We start from the raw sequence: 17,927 nt of genomic DNA, 5'->3' as shown, positions 1-17,927 counted from the left end.
TTTTGATATTTTTGAGCGAGCAATAATTAATTTATGGGTAATTCTCCGGGTAGCGTAGGGGAGGATGGGGCAAGGATAGTTAAGGGGCAAGGATAGTTAGTGGCTCTAATACAGAAACGGCTCGTCAAAAAAACGGGTCATTTATCATGTACACTCGTCTTAACACCAAAAGATGACAGTAAAAATTTGAGCTTGCGAGGACACTATTTGTAGAAGCTACGTGCCCATTTGTGTTACATCTCAGTTTTGCTAAAATATTTTCACCTTATTTTTATTATTCAATCTTATTTTTGCGGATATAATTTATTAAATATATTTGGTTGCGTAAATGTTTTCTGGTGTAAAATTTTGTGCTGAAAACGAATATCATATTCGTTTTTTAAAAAAAAATTTTTTTTGTACTAAAAATTTGTGATAATTCGAAAAAAGCGCTCACGGGGCAAAACTAGTTAGTGCCTTGTTGTAATACTTATGACAAGGTAATGTCTGGCTAACACAATTTTTTAATTGCAAACGAAATGCTAATTGCTTTTTATGGATCGCGATTTAATAATTTTTTTGTTTTTCAAAAAATTCACAAAAAACATGTTTTTTTTGATAAAAATGATCATCCTTAACTGCTAAGTTGTATTAAACATGATTCGATTTAATTAGAACAATAATTTTTATTGTTATTTCTTGACAAATATAATTCGATACTTTGAAACAATGGAAAATCAAATTTCATGATTTTTTGTATCATTCTTAGTAAAAACAAATTTTCAACTATCTTTGCCCCACTAGTGGGGCAAGGATAGTTAACAATTTTTTTTTACTTTTCCAAAATTATCTCGAAGGCATTGCAATCTACAAGAAAACAATGTATAGCAAAATTGTAGCTAAATAAACAGGCTTTCCAACAATACTATTCTTTTTCCGATGCCAGTTTAAATTTCACGGCTAGATCCAAAAATATCTTACCTAACTATCCTTGCCCCATCCTCCCCTCACAACAAAAGGATATTCAGGATATCCTTGGGACGTCCTGGGGATATCGATTTGTTTTCGGCGGTTTGGATATCCCTGGGATATCTTAGAGATGTCCATGGATATCCAGAGGATATCTTAGGGATATCCGAATCGCCAAAAGCAAATGGATATCCCCAGGACGTCCCAGGGATATCCTGAATATCCTTGTGTTGTGAGGGTCCCCTATAATTTAGTTATTGCTTTTATTCAAAATATATTTTTAAAATTTATCAAAAATTAACATATAATATAAATCCTACTAAATAACACACTCATTTTAATGAATAGAGCTTTTCTATGACGCACAATTAATACTGATTTTTTAAACAATATATAAGCGATTTTCATTCTGCTTCGTATTCAGGGAATTTATAGGTACAATTTATTTCTTAAAAAACACAAAGGAAATGGAATTGTACGCTTCGTGGAGAATCACCCTTATACAAGATTATTAACAAACATTGAATTTTAATTTTGACACTTCTAAATTGAATAGTCGCCAACTTCAGAAAAAATTTATGCATGATTAGAAATCGAATTGATTAGTATTGAACTGTTTTAAAGTAAAAAAAGGACTATAAAAAGTTAAAAATACACAAAAATCGACTAAATTCGAAAATCCCTCTACCGATTTTTTCCATCTTAGGTTCAAATTACTCAGAAAAATAATGTGGAATTTATATCTGAAGAGAGACAAGATGGGCCAGTACATTTAGGTTAAAGTTAGTCTAAGCCCACTGTGTCTGGTCATGCTATATATATTATTTTGTTTATGTTGGTTATTTTTAACATTTACAATAAATGTTTCTGTTCTTTTAGGTAATGGATATAACGGAAATCAGTTGTTGTCCAAAAGTCGTGAATATTTATTAAATTCTGAAGAATGTTTTAAAAATTGTCCAGATATGTGGGAAGTGAAAGAAACATTATTAAAAGTCAGAGCCCCTATAATAAAAGTTTATCACAGAGAATTGGAATTAAACTGTGATTTGTCTTTCACTAATGGTCTCACAGTGGAGAAAACGAAAATAATCAAGTACGAATACTATTTAATTTATTTTTTAAAAAATGAAAAATCAAAGTAATGGTAGTTTGGAGACGCATGAGTTTTCTCCAAATTTCAATTGGCCTAACACTTAATTAATCTAATTTCGATTGGCCTAAATGTCATACGGACTAATTAGTATTTAGCGTAATATATATGAGGCAAAATTCCTGAAATGTCCGAACAAAAAATTAAAAGTTCTCGAATTTAATCCATACTTTTCTAAAATGTTGTTATTGTTGGTAAAAGTCTAAAAATCAATTATTATTGAATTTAATAAAATAGTTTTTGAATTACAACGTTTTTAATTTTTGACTTTTGAAAAAAAAATTTTTTTTCAATGTACAATATTTATAAGTAGAATGCATAAAAGTTAACATATATATAATGATTTTTAAAGCTTTTTTGACGAGCTACACGCTGTTATTAAAATTTTTTTTTTAAATAACATTTGACCTTGAAATTCAAGGTCAAAATGTTAATTTACGTTTATCTCAAAATCGGATTTTTTAAAATTATTTTTAACTATCTCAATGGAAAGCTTGACTAATTTCCTACAAAACATGTAATTTTCAGAGTGGGATCTTTTAAAGTTTTTGAGATATTAATTAATTAATTAATTAATGTTTATAACAAATGAAATATTTTACAAACGAATAAAGTTACCGTAATTCTGAAGTTAGTATTTGAAAGTTAACGTAATTCCGCATCCAACGAGCCCTATATGAAGTATTTTGGATAAGTAGATTGTTAATAAACAATTAGTTAACATTGCAATTGTTTATTAACAATCTACTTATACCAAATACTTCATATAGGGCTCGTTGGATGTGGAATTACCTTAACTTTCAATTGGTAAGTTCAGAATTACCATAACTTTATTTGTTTGTAAAATATTTTATTTTTTACTAACAACAAGCATCCAAAAGCCCTATATGAAGTATTTTTGTTCAATTTTAGTTAAATAACAATAAAAAATGAAATATCTTACAAACAAATAAAGTTATCATAAATCTAAACTAACCAATTGAAAGTTAAGCTAATTCCGCATCCAACGAGCCCTATATGAAGTATTTTGGATAAGTAGATTGGTTATAAACAATTGCAATGTTAACTAATTGTTTATTAACAATCTACTTATCCAAAATACTTCATATAGGGCTCGTTGGATGCGGAATTACTTTTACTTTCAATTACTAACTTCAGAATTACGGTAACTTTATTCGTTTGTAAAATATTTCATTTGTTATAAACATTAATTAATTAATTAATTAATATCTCAAAAACTTTAAAAGATCCCACTCTGAAAATTACATGTTTTGTAGGAAATTAGTCAAGCTTTCCATTGAGATAGTTAAAAATAATTTTAAAAAATCCGATTTTGAGATAAACGTAAATTAACATTTTGACCTTGAATTTCAAGGTCAAATGTTATTTAAAAAAAAAAATTTTATTAACAGCGTGTAGCTCGTCAAAAAAGCTTTAAAAATCATTATATATATGTTAACTTTTATGCATTCTACTTATAAATATTGTACATTGAAAAAAAATTTTTTTTTCAAAAGTCAAAAATTAAGAACGTTGTAATTCAAAAACTATTTTATTAAATTCAATAATAATTGATGTTTAGACTTTCACCAACAATAACAACATTTTAGAAAAGTATGGATTAAATTCGAGAACTTTTAATTTTTTGTTCGGACATTTCAGGAATTTTGCCTCATATGTATATGAACTAATCCTTATTTGGCCTAATCTTAACATAATCTAATCTTAATACTGTTTTGGCCACATCTTTATCTGACCTAATTAGTACTTGACTGAAACATTATTTTCCATAATTTTGATTTAAAATAATTTTTATCTAGAATAATTCTGTGGTTGAAAAGCATAACAGCACAACTGCATTTGTCACGATTTTGAGAAAAATGAGTTTTAATATTCATTTAGCTCTGTCAAATCAGAAAATCAACGGATGTGTTTGGCATTCGGCATTTAGTCTCATTATTTAATGTATTTTTAAAATACGTTTATCACATTTAATAAAACGCACGAATTCATATGAAATTTAATATATTCTTAGTCAAATTGAAAGGTTTTGCAGTTATGTGTTTATGCTGTTCAAGTTTAAATATGTAACCAACTTCACTCTATTTTTCATGTCATAATAAATTGTCAAAATGAATTTAATAGCGACGTACGAATCTGAGTCTGAAACAAATATATCTGAAGGAGATGATTATAATCAAGGCAAAAGAATAAAATTATTATATATGTTTATTGTATCTATGAAAAAAATCAAACGAATATTTTTTAAAAATTGGTTATGAAATTGGTTAGGTTTTATGTTTACATTTTCGTAATTTCTCAAATTTAATATTTTTTGTGATGATATCGAGAAGAATTATGCGCTTATGCCTATCGCCTATTGCCAAAAGTGCAGTTATGCGATTAGGTTTTTCATCATTTTCTACTTAAATAGTTACATAAATGATTTTTCAACTATGGATCTTTGGAAAGCATTACTAAATGTACTAGAATCTGGTGTTATCTCAAATTTGATAAAAATGTCAGTTATGCTGTTATGCCTTTCAACCACAGAATTATCATTTGAACTAAACGTGGCTTAAGTTAATTTTGATTTGATCTCATCTTTACATCTCCTAATTTTCATTTGGTCTAAACATTTCACAATGTTGAGGCTTAACATAATGGAACACAATTTCAAACTCATAGATTTATTATTTTGTAACTTTAACACATCTTAGTTAACTACACCAAAAATTATCTTAATCTTCGAAAACATTTATGAAATAGAAAATGAAACTTTTAAGATCCATCTATACTCTGTTCCAGGAGAGATTGATATTTTTCTGTGCATCTGGTTGTAAAAGGGTGTGCTTTTAAATGGAAAAGTCGTTTTCTAGATTTTTTTTCTAAAAAATATAGCCAATGATATGAAAAGGATTGTAACATGTGTTGCTTTTTCTATAACTAAAATCAATCAAATTTAAAAGAAATTGTAAGAGAAAGCTTATTTGCTAAAACGGAAAAAAATATACGCCTCCTTTTATAGTTTTCTGCGCGTAAAGGGCCCAAATTCGTCCTCAAAAATATCGATCTCTCCTGAAACAGACTATAGTGAAGGAATAAGCTATTTATGATCTTGCAGATGTTTTTGTAAAAATGTAATACCGCCTAATTATTAACAAGGAGGCATTTACCTCAGGTACATACAATTTTTTCCTCCCCCTACTTACAAGAAACCAACCCCCACTACTTTGTAAACCTTTGAATTCCTCGAAATATGAATTATAGTAGGGGAGTCGAATGTGTTTTTTGGGATTAACTCGAGCGCGGCAGATGAACACAGGGAGGACACATTGCTTGTTGTTGAGTACCTCTTCCAAGTATTAACTCTTTTTATCAAGACATGCGTCTAGGATAGTCCATCAGGTTAGTAAAAACAATCGATGGTTGGAGATATTGAAGCGCGTCAGATTAAAGTAAGGTGAATTAATTACTAGCTAAAAAATGTACATTTAAAATATCTAACGATTTGAGCGTAACATAAGGGACCGGGAGGGTTACAAATTTGCAAAAAAAGACGTGGTCTTGACAGTCTCGAGCGCAGTTAATTTTTTTTAATTCGAAGGAAATAACACAAAAATCACAAACAAAATATAATCTGACAATTTCCAAAAGGCAAAGTAATGAAAATCGTCTATGGAGAATACAACAAGCATTCCCCACCTTCCTTTTTACTTTTTCCCTATTTTTGACTTTCTCATACAATACCAATTTCCGACACTGTTCTCCGTCGTCATAACACCATTACAGTGATCACAAAACAGCTGTCAGATTAACAATATTCCTCAAAATAATCGTAAAATTTTGGACTATCATGACTGCAGCTTCCGTAACGTCAGTCTTTTGAATGGGAGCACTTTTAGGGTTCATTTAACATCCTCCCTAAATATCCGACGCGCTCGAATAAATTTTTTTTTCTATTTTGTATCCATTTGGACTGCCACCAGCACCACGCAAACCGGCAGATAAACATACTTTTGGTATATCAAAACTATTAATATCTGACACGCCCAAGTATTTCCTTTTTTTACATTTTTGAAAATTTGTTTACGCATAACACACCTCTGAAAGGGAAAACTTTATAGAATCTTTTATTTTCCTTATCTAAACTACAAAATATCATCGTCCCGGCGACACTCGAGTAAATTCCCATTTAGAATTATGGGCTTCCCTACTATTAAATGAAAAATGGATTTGTAACCGAGATGTTAAATCCATACGTAAACTTGTCAACTTTCTTCATGATGTAAATAAGTAATAATAAATTCTGTTATGTTGTAAACATTCTTTGAAATTAATTATCACCTCTCCATTTACACTTTCTTAAATTTATCTTACCATTGCATAAACACATAACATAATTGTTATTTGTTCTAATATTTTCCTGACCTACTTTCTGTTTCGCCTATTCTTTCTCTGGCCTAATTTTTCTGTGGTCTAAAATTTAATTTGGCATAATTCTCATTTGGCCTAATCTTCCTATATCCTAATTTTTACTTGTTCTAATATTAATCTAATCTAATTCTCAATTGGCTTAAGGGGCGTTTAGTTCAAATGATAATTAGCTAATTAGCTAGTTCATTTACATATTACATTAAGTACTAATTAGTCCGTATGACATTTAGGCCCATCGAATTTAGGTTAATAGTTAAGTTAAATAGTTAAATAGTTTAAGTTTTAAGCCATTTTAAATTTGGAGAAAACTCATGCGCAAGAAGACTAGAATAAGGAGGTCTAACTCAGGTAGTGGGGGTACGTAAAGAATTGGTTTTCGAGGTAGGCCGAAAGGCAGAGTGTGCGGTAGACTTTTGCGCACACCAATACATATACATTTTTGTTGCCTTGTCAAGAATTACTGAAACTTGTATGTATTGGTATGCGCAGAAGTCTACCGCACACTCTGCCTTTCTCGAAAATCCGCCTACTGCAACTACCAATTTCATACGTATACTTACCATACCCCCACTACCTGAGTTAGACCTCCTTATTCTAGTCTTCTTGCTCATGCGTCTCCCGTCAACCAGGGTTATACTGGTACACTAGAAGAATTGTACACTGAAGATTAGAATTTTGGTTTAGCATAGAACAAAAAAATTACAATTTTTGTACCATAATGGCACCGTTTGACGGTAGATTTTTATGTTTAACTTCATGATACAGGCATCCCCCCTCATCTTGAACACTTTTCGGATTTTTTCCTTTCTTTACTTTTCGTATCTTACACTTTTCGTGAGCTCCTCCCACTACTAACTGACCAATATTTCAGAGCTGTACATACTGTATAATTTAGATGCATGTTCAAGACGCAGGAAATATAAATTAATAAATATTATGACTATACCTACATATAAAATATTGAAATTATATTATTTCCACGATACAAAGTGTCTAACACTGTAAAAATAAATAATAGTTTTTATCAAATGAAACTATATGAATGAATATGAATATGAACTATATTAAATGAATTTAACTATATTATGTAATTTCTACGCGCTACGGTCAATAATGAAATAAAAGTTTGTCAGGACAAAAACGGGATAAGTATTCATTAGGCTTAAAAATGACTTAGATATTTGTTCTATTTTTGTTTGCATAAATATTTAATTCATTTCAGATTCCGTTTTAATTATCAATTGTTTTCTTCATGAAGATGAAAAATAGGCACCTGTTTACAATTTTTTTCACAGCCATTTTAACCCTTTCATGCCCCCCCGAAACCCACCGGACGGATGTTGTTGAAACTTGTTACTCGGGGGTTATTGTGGTCGCTGATTCTGAATCCGATGTTAGTTTTTCAAAATTCAAAATGGCGGGTCCAATATGGCAGAATTTTTTTAAAAAATTGCTTGGATTTGCTTAAAAATTCATACTCGGGGGTTTTCGGGGTAGCTGATTACAAATCCGATGTTAGTTTTTCAAAATCCAAAATGGCGGAATTTTTTTAAAAAATTGCTTGAATTTGCTTAAAAATTAGTAATCGGTGGTTTTTGAGGTCGCTGATTACGGATCCGATGTTAGTTTTTCAAAATTCAAAATGGCGAATCCAATATGGCGGAATTTTTTTAAAAATTGTTTGAATTAGCAGGTTTGCAGGAAAACAACAATTGAAAATACCTGATAATAGGACAGAAAAGTTGACAGTTGTTTTGACAGCTGGCAATTGTCAAAATGTAAATCTGACATCATATTCGTAATCAGCGACCCCGCAAACCCTTATACTGTGATTTTTGCCAAAAATAATTACTTTTTAGAAAAGTTGACAGTTGTTTTGACAGCTGTCAATTGTCAAAATGTAAATCTGACATCATATTCGTCAATTCGACATCATATTCGTAATCAGCGACCCCGAAAACTCTTAAAAACATGTGCCACATATTGATAATTATTATTATTACTACTTGGGAAACGTAAGTTATTTTTTCTGTGTTCAGGGCGCCATCTATGATGCGCCATTTTGAATGTTTCAAAATTGGTACCAGATTTGTATTCAGTGGTTCAAAAATTTTCAGTTAACGTGCTTGATAATTTTTTTTGACATTGATCTGTGTACGCGAGCTAACTGGTTCTTTTTACGATTTTTGTGATTTGCATAAACTTTTGGTTATTTATTTATGTTAAAAAATTTTTTCATTGTTGTATTTTTTTCTCGATACTACAATCTCTACTGAAGAAAATGATTGAAACCGCATTAAAAAATATTAATATTTGAAAAATTTTAAAAATAGTATATTATGTGGCAAGCACGTAAAGTAGTACTTTTTAGGTGAGGATGTAATTTTCAGTACGAGCTGTCGTTAGTGCGAATTGCGGCTACATTCAGAGTCTAGAGCGGCTTCGCGCGCCAACTCCCATCCCCCCTCCTCTCTTCCCCTCCCCCAACCCTAAATTTAAAGGTTAAGATCGTTTCAAGACTCTGAATATAGCCTCAAGTCCCCCCTCCCTTTTCTTCTACCCCCCCTTCTCTTGACTTGCGGCTATATTCAGAGTCTTGGAACAGCGGCGGCGTTGGCGGCGATATCTTTTTGTAATATAGGTAGATATATATATATATATATATTTATATAATATATAATATAACATATATGAAATAGTATATAAAATAAAATAATAAAAATTGATAAATAAAATAAAAGCAAAACAAAAATTATGCAAAATTTAACAACTGCCTAAAAAAGTCTTTTTTAGGCAGTTGGCCTAAACTGCCTTAAAAAGTGCTACTTTATCTACCCAAAACAGGCACAAAAAAGACACTTTTTCATGTCAATGGCGAAAAAAAAATTTTTGCAAGTTGGACATATAGGTTTCGCAGGCGTTAAAATTTAAAAACTTTTTTTAATTCCTAAAAATACATTATTAAAACTACAAAAAGCAAAAATTATTTTGTTTTTCATTGTTAATTACGATTCGTAGAGGGCGCCAAAGTAGAGGTCTAAAATTTATAAGGTTTTGCGGTACCTCTTGTAAAGCCGCTCCTAACAGTCCAAAATCAAAAAACCAAAAATTTTTTTTTAAATATACATGAATAGGGGAGGATGGGGCAAGGATAGTTAGGTAAGATATTTTTGGATCTAGCCGTGAAATTTAAACTGGCATCGGAAAAAGAATAGTATCGTTGGAAAGCCTGTTTATTTAGCTACAATTTTGCTATACATTGTTTTCTTTTAGATTGCAATGCCTTCGAGATAATATTGGAAAAGTAAAAAAAAATTTTTAACTATCCTTGCCCCACTAGTGGGGCAAAGATAGTTGAAAATTTGTTTTTACTAAGAATGATACAAAAAATCATGAAATTTGATTTTCCATTGTTTCAAGGTATCGAATTATATTTGTCAAGAAATAACAATAAAAATTATTGTTCTAATTAAATCGAATCATGTTTAATACAACTTAGCAGTTAAGGATGATCATTTTTATCAAAAAAAACATGTTTTTTGTGAATTTTTTGAAAAACAAAAAAATTATTACATCGCGATCCATAAAAAGCAATTAGCATTTCGTTTGCAATTAAAAAATTGTGTTAGCCAGACATTACCTTGTCATAAGTATTACAACAAGGCACTAACTAGTTTTGCCCCGTGAGCGCTTTTTTCGAATTATCACAAATTTTTAGTACAAAAAAAATTTTTTTTTAAAAAACGAATATGATATTCGTTTTCAGCACAAAATTTTACACCAGAAAACATTTACGCAACCAAATATATTTAATAAATTATATCCGCAAAAATAAGATTGAATAATAAAAATAAGGTGAAAATATTTTAGCAAAACTGAGATGTAACACAAATGGGCACGTATCTTCTACAAATAGTGTCCCCACAAGCTCAAATTTTTACTGTCATCTTTTGGTGTTAAGACGAGTGTACATGATAAATGACCCATTTTTTTGACGAGCCGTTTCTGTATTAGAGCCACTAACTATCCTTGCCCCTTAACTATCCTTGCCCCATCCTCCCTGTTAAAGACGGATGTTGATTAACAAAAAAATAAATAAAGTAAAATAAATTTTGAAGAAAAATAATAAGTTAGAAACTACACTAATCTTTATTATTTACAACCCGCTTGTTCGGTAAGCGTAATTGCTCTTCGCTACACAAGATAGAAAAAGGTAGTGGACTGTTGCTTAGAGTGTTATCTATTCAACACCCCCGGGTAGACGGTATTTCGTTGAAAATGTTCACAAAGAAAGAAATGAGATAACACAAATAAAGGTGATTAAATAAATTGAGAATTGAATTGACATAAAATAAGGTAACATTTATTCATACAACCCCCAATAGAAAATACATTCAAAACCCCAATTGATCTTTAAATAAAAAATGATTACAATGGAAAATACTGTTACGTTAAGCTACTTGAATTGAAAATTCAAGTCTCACAAAAATCATATATTATGAACACAAACAAGAGATCAATAATGCGTGTAGGATTTTAATAACAACAGCAAAAAAATTAATTCGTGTAAATGAAATAAGTGTAATAGTGTTGGTTTTATGAGATTCTGTAATTCCCAAATTATGTATATAAATTCAAGACAACTCACCCAAATAATAATAACTAAAATGATACCGAAAAGTATCAAATTACTTTCTCACTCTCAGAAGTTAAATTGTTATCTGTCATATGATTCTGCAGTATGCGGAAGCTATCTTTCTACCTTCGTTTATTTTCATATATTTTCTTTTATCAAACTTGTTTTTGTTAATTGTCTTCGGACAATTATTTCAATATTTCAATTTCTGTTTATTAAAAATTCAGAATATTGGGTCACAAAATCTGAATTTTCTGAACAGTAAACTTGAAATATAAACAATTGCGAATATATAATAAATACTTTTAGACAAGAAATGGATTCTTCACTTTAACAATTAGAACACTTTATACTTTTCAGATAATCTTCTTGATTTTAATGAACTTTTATGTACTCGTCGACTTCACAGATTGTGGAATAAACACTTATATTTTTAATAAATAAAACTCGATGAACTTCAACCCTTACTATGGGGAATAAATGATCCTCTCTACCACTCTTAGTGGGAGTTAAACTTTAATACTCATCCGCTCCTTGGCGGGAAAAACATCCGCTCTGCGGGAAAAACAAATTAAGACTCCTCGAATAATAATTTGGTGGCAACGATCACACCCATTTGGTATATGATTTTTAGGAGGTGGGAGGGTTGATTTTGCAATCAACACCTCGTTGTCTCCATGCAAGTTTTGGCAAACTTGCATTTTTCTAGTGGCGTGATCGGTTCAACTACCTTTATTAACGGTATGCTTTATGTGTTTCCTCATTTTCCTAAAATAATGTGGCAACTCTTAGAGTGTAAGTCCCACAACTTGCGAAATCGACTGTGAATTTAGTTTGAATTATTTCGCAATATGAAGTTCAATAAACTGAACTCATTTGCGAAATAAACTTTGATTTAGAAATTTAAATAAAAAAAAATGAATTTATAAATATTTATTGAATAATTAGAAATATTATTTAACTGTTCTAGTGTCTAAAACTTAGTATGTGTGTGTGTTGTGTGTTGTATAGACGTAGGTATTTAATTTACAAATAGTTGTAACGCTGATAATATAAATATTATTTTGAATAAATAATATTTGTCGCCTAAAAAAAAATTTAAAAATTACGGAAATCCGTCCGTAACACTCCCCTACTTAGTGGACTAATATCATGGAATTAAAAAAAATCTAAAAAACAAAATGGCGTCATTCAAAAATCAAAATTTGAAAAATCACTGTTTTTTTTACAATTTTTGTCAATAAAAAATTGGAAAAATTGAATTTTGAAAAGTTTTATAATTAGTTCACTGAAGAATATGTTTTTTAACAACATGCAAAAAAGAAATTCTCAAAATTTCGTTTAGATTTTTTTTATAAGGGGTACCAGTTTTAAAAAAACTGTTTCGAGAAAAGCGAGTTTAAAGTTTATGTTCACATCGTTTTTACTATAGTTTTTGCGTACATGCAGGTATATATGAGGCATTTTACGTGTAATGTCCTAACTTAAAAAATTGATTTCTTGAAAAAAAGTGAAACTGCTAAAATTTTTTTTATTGCATCCCGTGGAGAAACTTAAATAGGGAAATTGTAAGGGCCTTGTAATATTTCCCTATTACTTGTATGATTCTGATGAGGAAAAATGCGGATTTCTGATTAGGCCCAGAGGATTCTTGTGACGCTTGTTTTTTTATAAAAATGATTCATAGTACCCAATAGTGAGAACCCTACAAGAACCCTACGACCGTCTTTCGATTACTTTCAACTGCATAAAAACTATTTTACTTAATTTTTCGATCAATAATTTGTAAAAGAGAAAATTATAAACAAAATATTTTATTGTTTTTGTCAAGAAAAATATTTTTTTTTCTTTTAATCATTTATAAAAAACGTTGTGAACTTCGCCGACATATTTAATTTTTACTTTATTTCACTAAGTACTTTTTAACTATTTATTTAAATAATAAATTTAATTAATTAAATGATTAAAATCATTACTGTTAGCAGTTGTACAAAACAACATTTTCTTTGGGAATATCGTTAAGATAATTAACAATAATAATGATAACGATGAGTCTCGATTCAATGGTTAAAGTGAGTAGACGTGTTTACGTGTGCCGCTAAGAATTTCGTTCCTGTGTTTCTGAAATTAAATACTGTTTATGGTGTTCTGTTTTTGAGGCATAGTTCCTCCTTTAACTAGGGAAAGAGTTATTTCTCAGTGAGTGCAAAGTATGTGGGTGCTTCTGATTACAGGGGCACTTGCATCTGTCTTGATTGTCTAAAATCAAGAAAGGATTCAAAATGAGTTCTTCCACTGTTAAGATTAACCCCAAAGTAAATTATGCTCAAATGGTTCAACAGACGTCATTTCCTACCAAAGATCAAGCGATTATATTGAATGCAATAGAGGGTATCTCTATTCAAGATTATACAGTAGAAATTGGAAAAATTATAGTTCCGAAAAATATTAGATTTGTGTCACGTATCTCTCATGGCCGTGTTTGTTTGTACCTTAGTAGTAAGGAAGTTGCTGACAAATTTGTAAATAATCATACAAAGGTAAACATTGGTACAAGTAAATTAGAAGTAAGACCATTAATTGCCAAAACTAAAAGAATTATTCTATCTAACGTGTGCCGAATAATTCCTCATCAAACAATTCTGGACGAACTGCTACAGTTGAACGTGAAACCTGTGTCACAAATCACCTTCATCAGAACAGGATTGAGTAATCCTGGGTATGCTCATATTATGAGCTTTCGCAGGCGGATGTACGTGCAACTAGAGGATGTTACCAGAATTCCTGAAACACTACAAATCCACTATGATAACACGGACTACTGGGTATACTTATCTACGGAAAAAATTTTTTGTGTAAAGAAGAAAGACATGTGGCCAAGTTCTGCAAGTTAGAGGACAAAGATCGGAAAGATGCATCTCATGCTGCAACGAATGATGAACATCCTCCTACTACAAGTGAATCAAAAGAAACTCAAGAATCTAGTTCAACTACTTCACCTTCTCAAATTGTCAACCCTCTATTGCCCCTCCCCCTCTCTTGGTCTTAAACGTTCTCTCCGTAGCACGCTGTCAACTAGTCAAGAATGGAATATAGTAAAAAAAAATATTGGTGCTTCTATTGGGGAAAATTTAGGAAAGAACTCCATCAAGAAACGTAAAACAGAACACAAAGTGGTTATCTCTAAAGAGGAAATTGCCAATCTTCTGCTTCCCGCTAAGAAGAAGATAGACGAAAACGCCCTCACTTATCCATTGGACTATAATAGTTGTTCAGCCTTTCTTTTCGAAACTTATGGTAACCAAAACATTACTGAGACGGCCTTCAAATACACAAAGGATACTTCTGCTCTTATCAGGATGTTATTGGAGTTAAATAGCCTCCCGTTAGAACGTAAATTAAAAAACCGCCTGACGAGAATTACAAATCGAATTAATGCATCAATTACCGATGACATCACAAGTGGGAATTCCAGCTTTATTGATGATTTATAAATTCAAACCCAAATAAACTCTAAATGAATACATACACTTCAAATCTTCGAATTCTTTTCTGGAACTCAAGAAGTTTACTGTTACGACGAAATGAAATCCATCCTATTTTAAAAGATTTTGACGTCTTTGTATTTGTGGAATCATGGCTCACACCTGGAGCAACCCTTCCTTTTTTCTGGTTTCAACACGTATCGAAAGGATAGGTCTTACTCAAGAGGAGGAGGTATTGCGATTTTCGTTCGTAAAAACTTAGCTTTTGTAGAAATGAAAAATTTAAAAACTCCTGATCGCTCAGTCGAACTTTGCGGAATTTGTATAAATAATGTCCGGTCAGCTTTAGAATTGATAGTATGTTACAGATCACCAGGTCTCTCTCTTACTCAGATTGATTGGAACAAAATAGTTCAAAATGTAAATAAAAGAAACTCTTTGTTTCTGGGCGACTTTAACGCACATCACACAAATTGGAATTGTACACAGACTGACAATAACGGTAATAGACTTAATAATGCCATTCAAAACTCTAATTTAATATTACTTAATGAAAACACTTATACACATATAAACACATACAGAAACACCAAATCAAATATCGATTTAGTTTTTTCATCGCGTAACATTTTTGATAAAATCAATATTGGAGTGAGTGATGAGACATGGGGTTCTGACCGCTACACAATTAATATTTCGTTCAATATAGAAAAATCGCATTATGAAAAGAAAACCTTTAAACTAAAATCTAAGCGCACAAACTGGGTTAAATTTGTAAATAAATTAGAAAATTCATATGAGAAATTTTTCTCAGAAGAATACAATACTTTACCCCCTAATCAAAAATATAATTTCTTTGCAAATAAAATAATTCAAACAATTAAAGACTGTACACCAAAAAAAAGTTATTTTAAATAGTTCTAAAATAAAAAATCCAGTTCCATGGTGGGACTCTGACTGTGATAAAATTAAAAGACTTAGAAGAGCAGCATTTAGAAAGTGGGAATATTCAAATAATTTAGAAGATCTTATTGAATATAACAAAACTGTAGCACTAGTGAAAAAAACATTTAAAGAAAAGAAAAAAGCTGGTTTTAAAAAGTTTGCTGAATCTATTAACTTTCGTACAAATCCGTCTTATGTATGGAATAAATGTAAGGTTTTCAAAAATAGTTGGATTAAAATCATCCCCCAATATACTAATGAAAACCTCCAGACAGCTGGTAAGTTAAATAACGCTTTGGACAAAATTAGCCCTCCTTGGGCTCAAACTGATCCAAATTACTTTCCTCCTTGTCAATCCAACAATTTAAAAAAAAAATGGTTACCCATCTTCTTGGAAGCAAACTTTTATTCACTTTATAGAAAAAGAAGATCGCAAAAGTTTTCGACCTTTGGCCTTAACCTCGTGTCTCTGCAAACTATTTTAAACTATTATCAAAAATAAATTGCAGTGGTGGTCAGAAACCAATAACTTAATCCCAGATAATCAACATGGAATTAGAAAGGGTAGATCTTGTGTTGATAACCTGATGAATCTGACATTGAAAGTTGAGGAAGCCTTCATAGAACGTAAAGAAGTCCTAGCTGCTTTTTTAGATATGGAGGGTGCATTTGATAATGTTAACAGTGATGTCTTATTAACAAGACTTGCTTCTATGGGGGTTTCTCAAGGTGTGCTAGGGTTTGTCGGATTTTTAACGCATGAAAGATTCTTATTCACAAATCAGTCAGGTGATGTGCCCAGAGTAGCTTATAAAGGTGTACCGCAAGGAGGGGTTCTTAGTGCTTTACTCTACATATTATACACTGCTAATGTAACAAACAATTTGAAAAAAAATGTAACAATTTCCCAATTTGCGGATGATATATCAGTTCATTTAAAATTTACATCTCTGAAAAGAGGTAAAAGTGTCCTTGAAAAAGCCATTATGATTATTAAAAAAAATCTTGCTAATCTGGGACTTAATCTTTCTCCCAGGAAAACTGTTTTGCTACATTTTAATAACAAGAATATTGAGCCTGGTAACGTAGAAATTAGAATTGATGACTGTATTATTAAATCCAGTGAATATGTCCGTTTTTTAGGCATAATTTACGATTATAAAATGCTATTTACAAATCATGTTAATTTTATCCAAAAAAGATGTATGAACTCATTGAATATTGTTAAATTCTTATGCGGAACATGGTGGGGTGCAGACCCTGAAACATTATTGTACTTATTTAAAAGCTATAATCGACCTATAATTGATTATGGATGTTATATTTATTATCCTAATAGAAAAAAATTGCGTGAAAAACTTGAAAAAATACAATATGCTGCCATAAGAGCTGCTCTTGGTTATCGAATAAGTACGCCTACAAATATTTTGATTGCTGAGTCAAAACTCACATTGATTGAGGACCGCGTAAAATACCTTAGTAGTTGTTTTTTAACGAAAGTATTATCCAATAGCAATTCTTCTACCGCTAAAGCGATTATGGATTTTTACAATAAACATAAAAATAAAATAGTATCAACTAAGTGTATTCTTGGTTTAAACATAATATCGAATATGGAATTAATAAATAATGAAATAAAAACTCATAAAAATTTTAATATGTATTGTCACGATTATAAAACTGCTAGCAACAATACATTTTGATAGTAAGCTAGGTAACGATCTTAAAAATATTGACAATCCGAACATAATTATAGATGATATTGTAAATAGCATTCCGACTTTTTCGATTTATACTGATGGTAGCAAGATGACTGGATCTGATTATGTGGGTTCAGCTTGTGTATGTCCTGAATTGAATATTTATCTTAAAAAATCTATTCATCCTAACGAATCTATTTTTACTGCAGAATGCATAGCCCTTAACGACGCTCTCGATGTTGCTCTAAATCACGAAAATTGCAGCTTCCTTATTTTTACAGACTCTTTAAGTGCTCTTCAAAGTTTAAAATCAAATGAAATCAATATCAAGACAAATCCTTACATATTTGAAATTAAAAAAAAGTTTTTACAATTTACGGAAAAAAATTTAGGCACTATTAAATTTTACTGGATACCTTCGCATAGGGGAGTTAGAGGAAACGAGGAGGCTGACAATTTAGCAAAGGTAGCTACAACTTTGAATACTATGGATATAGGTCAAATTCCTTTTACAGATTTTTATGAAATTTTCAAAAAAAGCAGCTATTCAAACTAAAAATACAATAAAAGAGCAGAGCCTATATAAAGGAAAAGAATATTTTACTTATTTTTATAATGATAAA

The 17,927-nt window shown here is 30.6% G+C and overlaps 1 protein-coding gene across 11 annotated transcripts in view; it reads left to right on the top strand.

The window, feature by feature from the left end:
• LOC127279891 (uncharacterized) overlaps nucleotides 1-17,927 on the top strand; it is a 258,929-nt gene that overhangs the window by 60,829 nt on the left and 180,173 nt on the right. For all 11 annotated transcript variants that reach the window (XR_007842734.1, XM_051302535.1, XM_051302532.1 and 8 more), the window contains exon 2: nucleotides 1,828-2,044. Coding sequence is in view for 10 of the 11 variants with exons in the window: in XM_051302535.1 (XP_051158492.1) it covers nucleotides 1,828-2,044 (217 nt within the window). In the remaining variant the exon portion in view is untranslated. The remainder of the gene's footprint in view (nucleotides 1-1,827; nucleotides 2,045-17,927) is intronic.

Source organism: Leptopilina boulardi, unplaced genomic scaffold, assembly GCF_019393585.1.
Source record: "Leptopilina boulardi isolate dan_hultmark-lab unplaced genomic scaffold, ZJU_Lbou_2.1 LbouV2_224, whole genome shotgun sequence".
In the NCBI taxonomy this organism is placed as follows: Eukaryota; Metazoa; Arthropoda; class Insecta; order Hymenoptera; family Figitidae; genus Leptopilina; species Leptopilina boulardi.
This window is presented reverse-complemented; position numbering and strand designations above follow the sequence as displayed.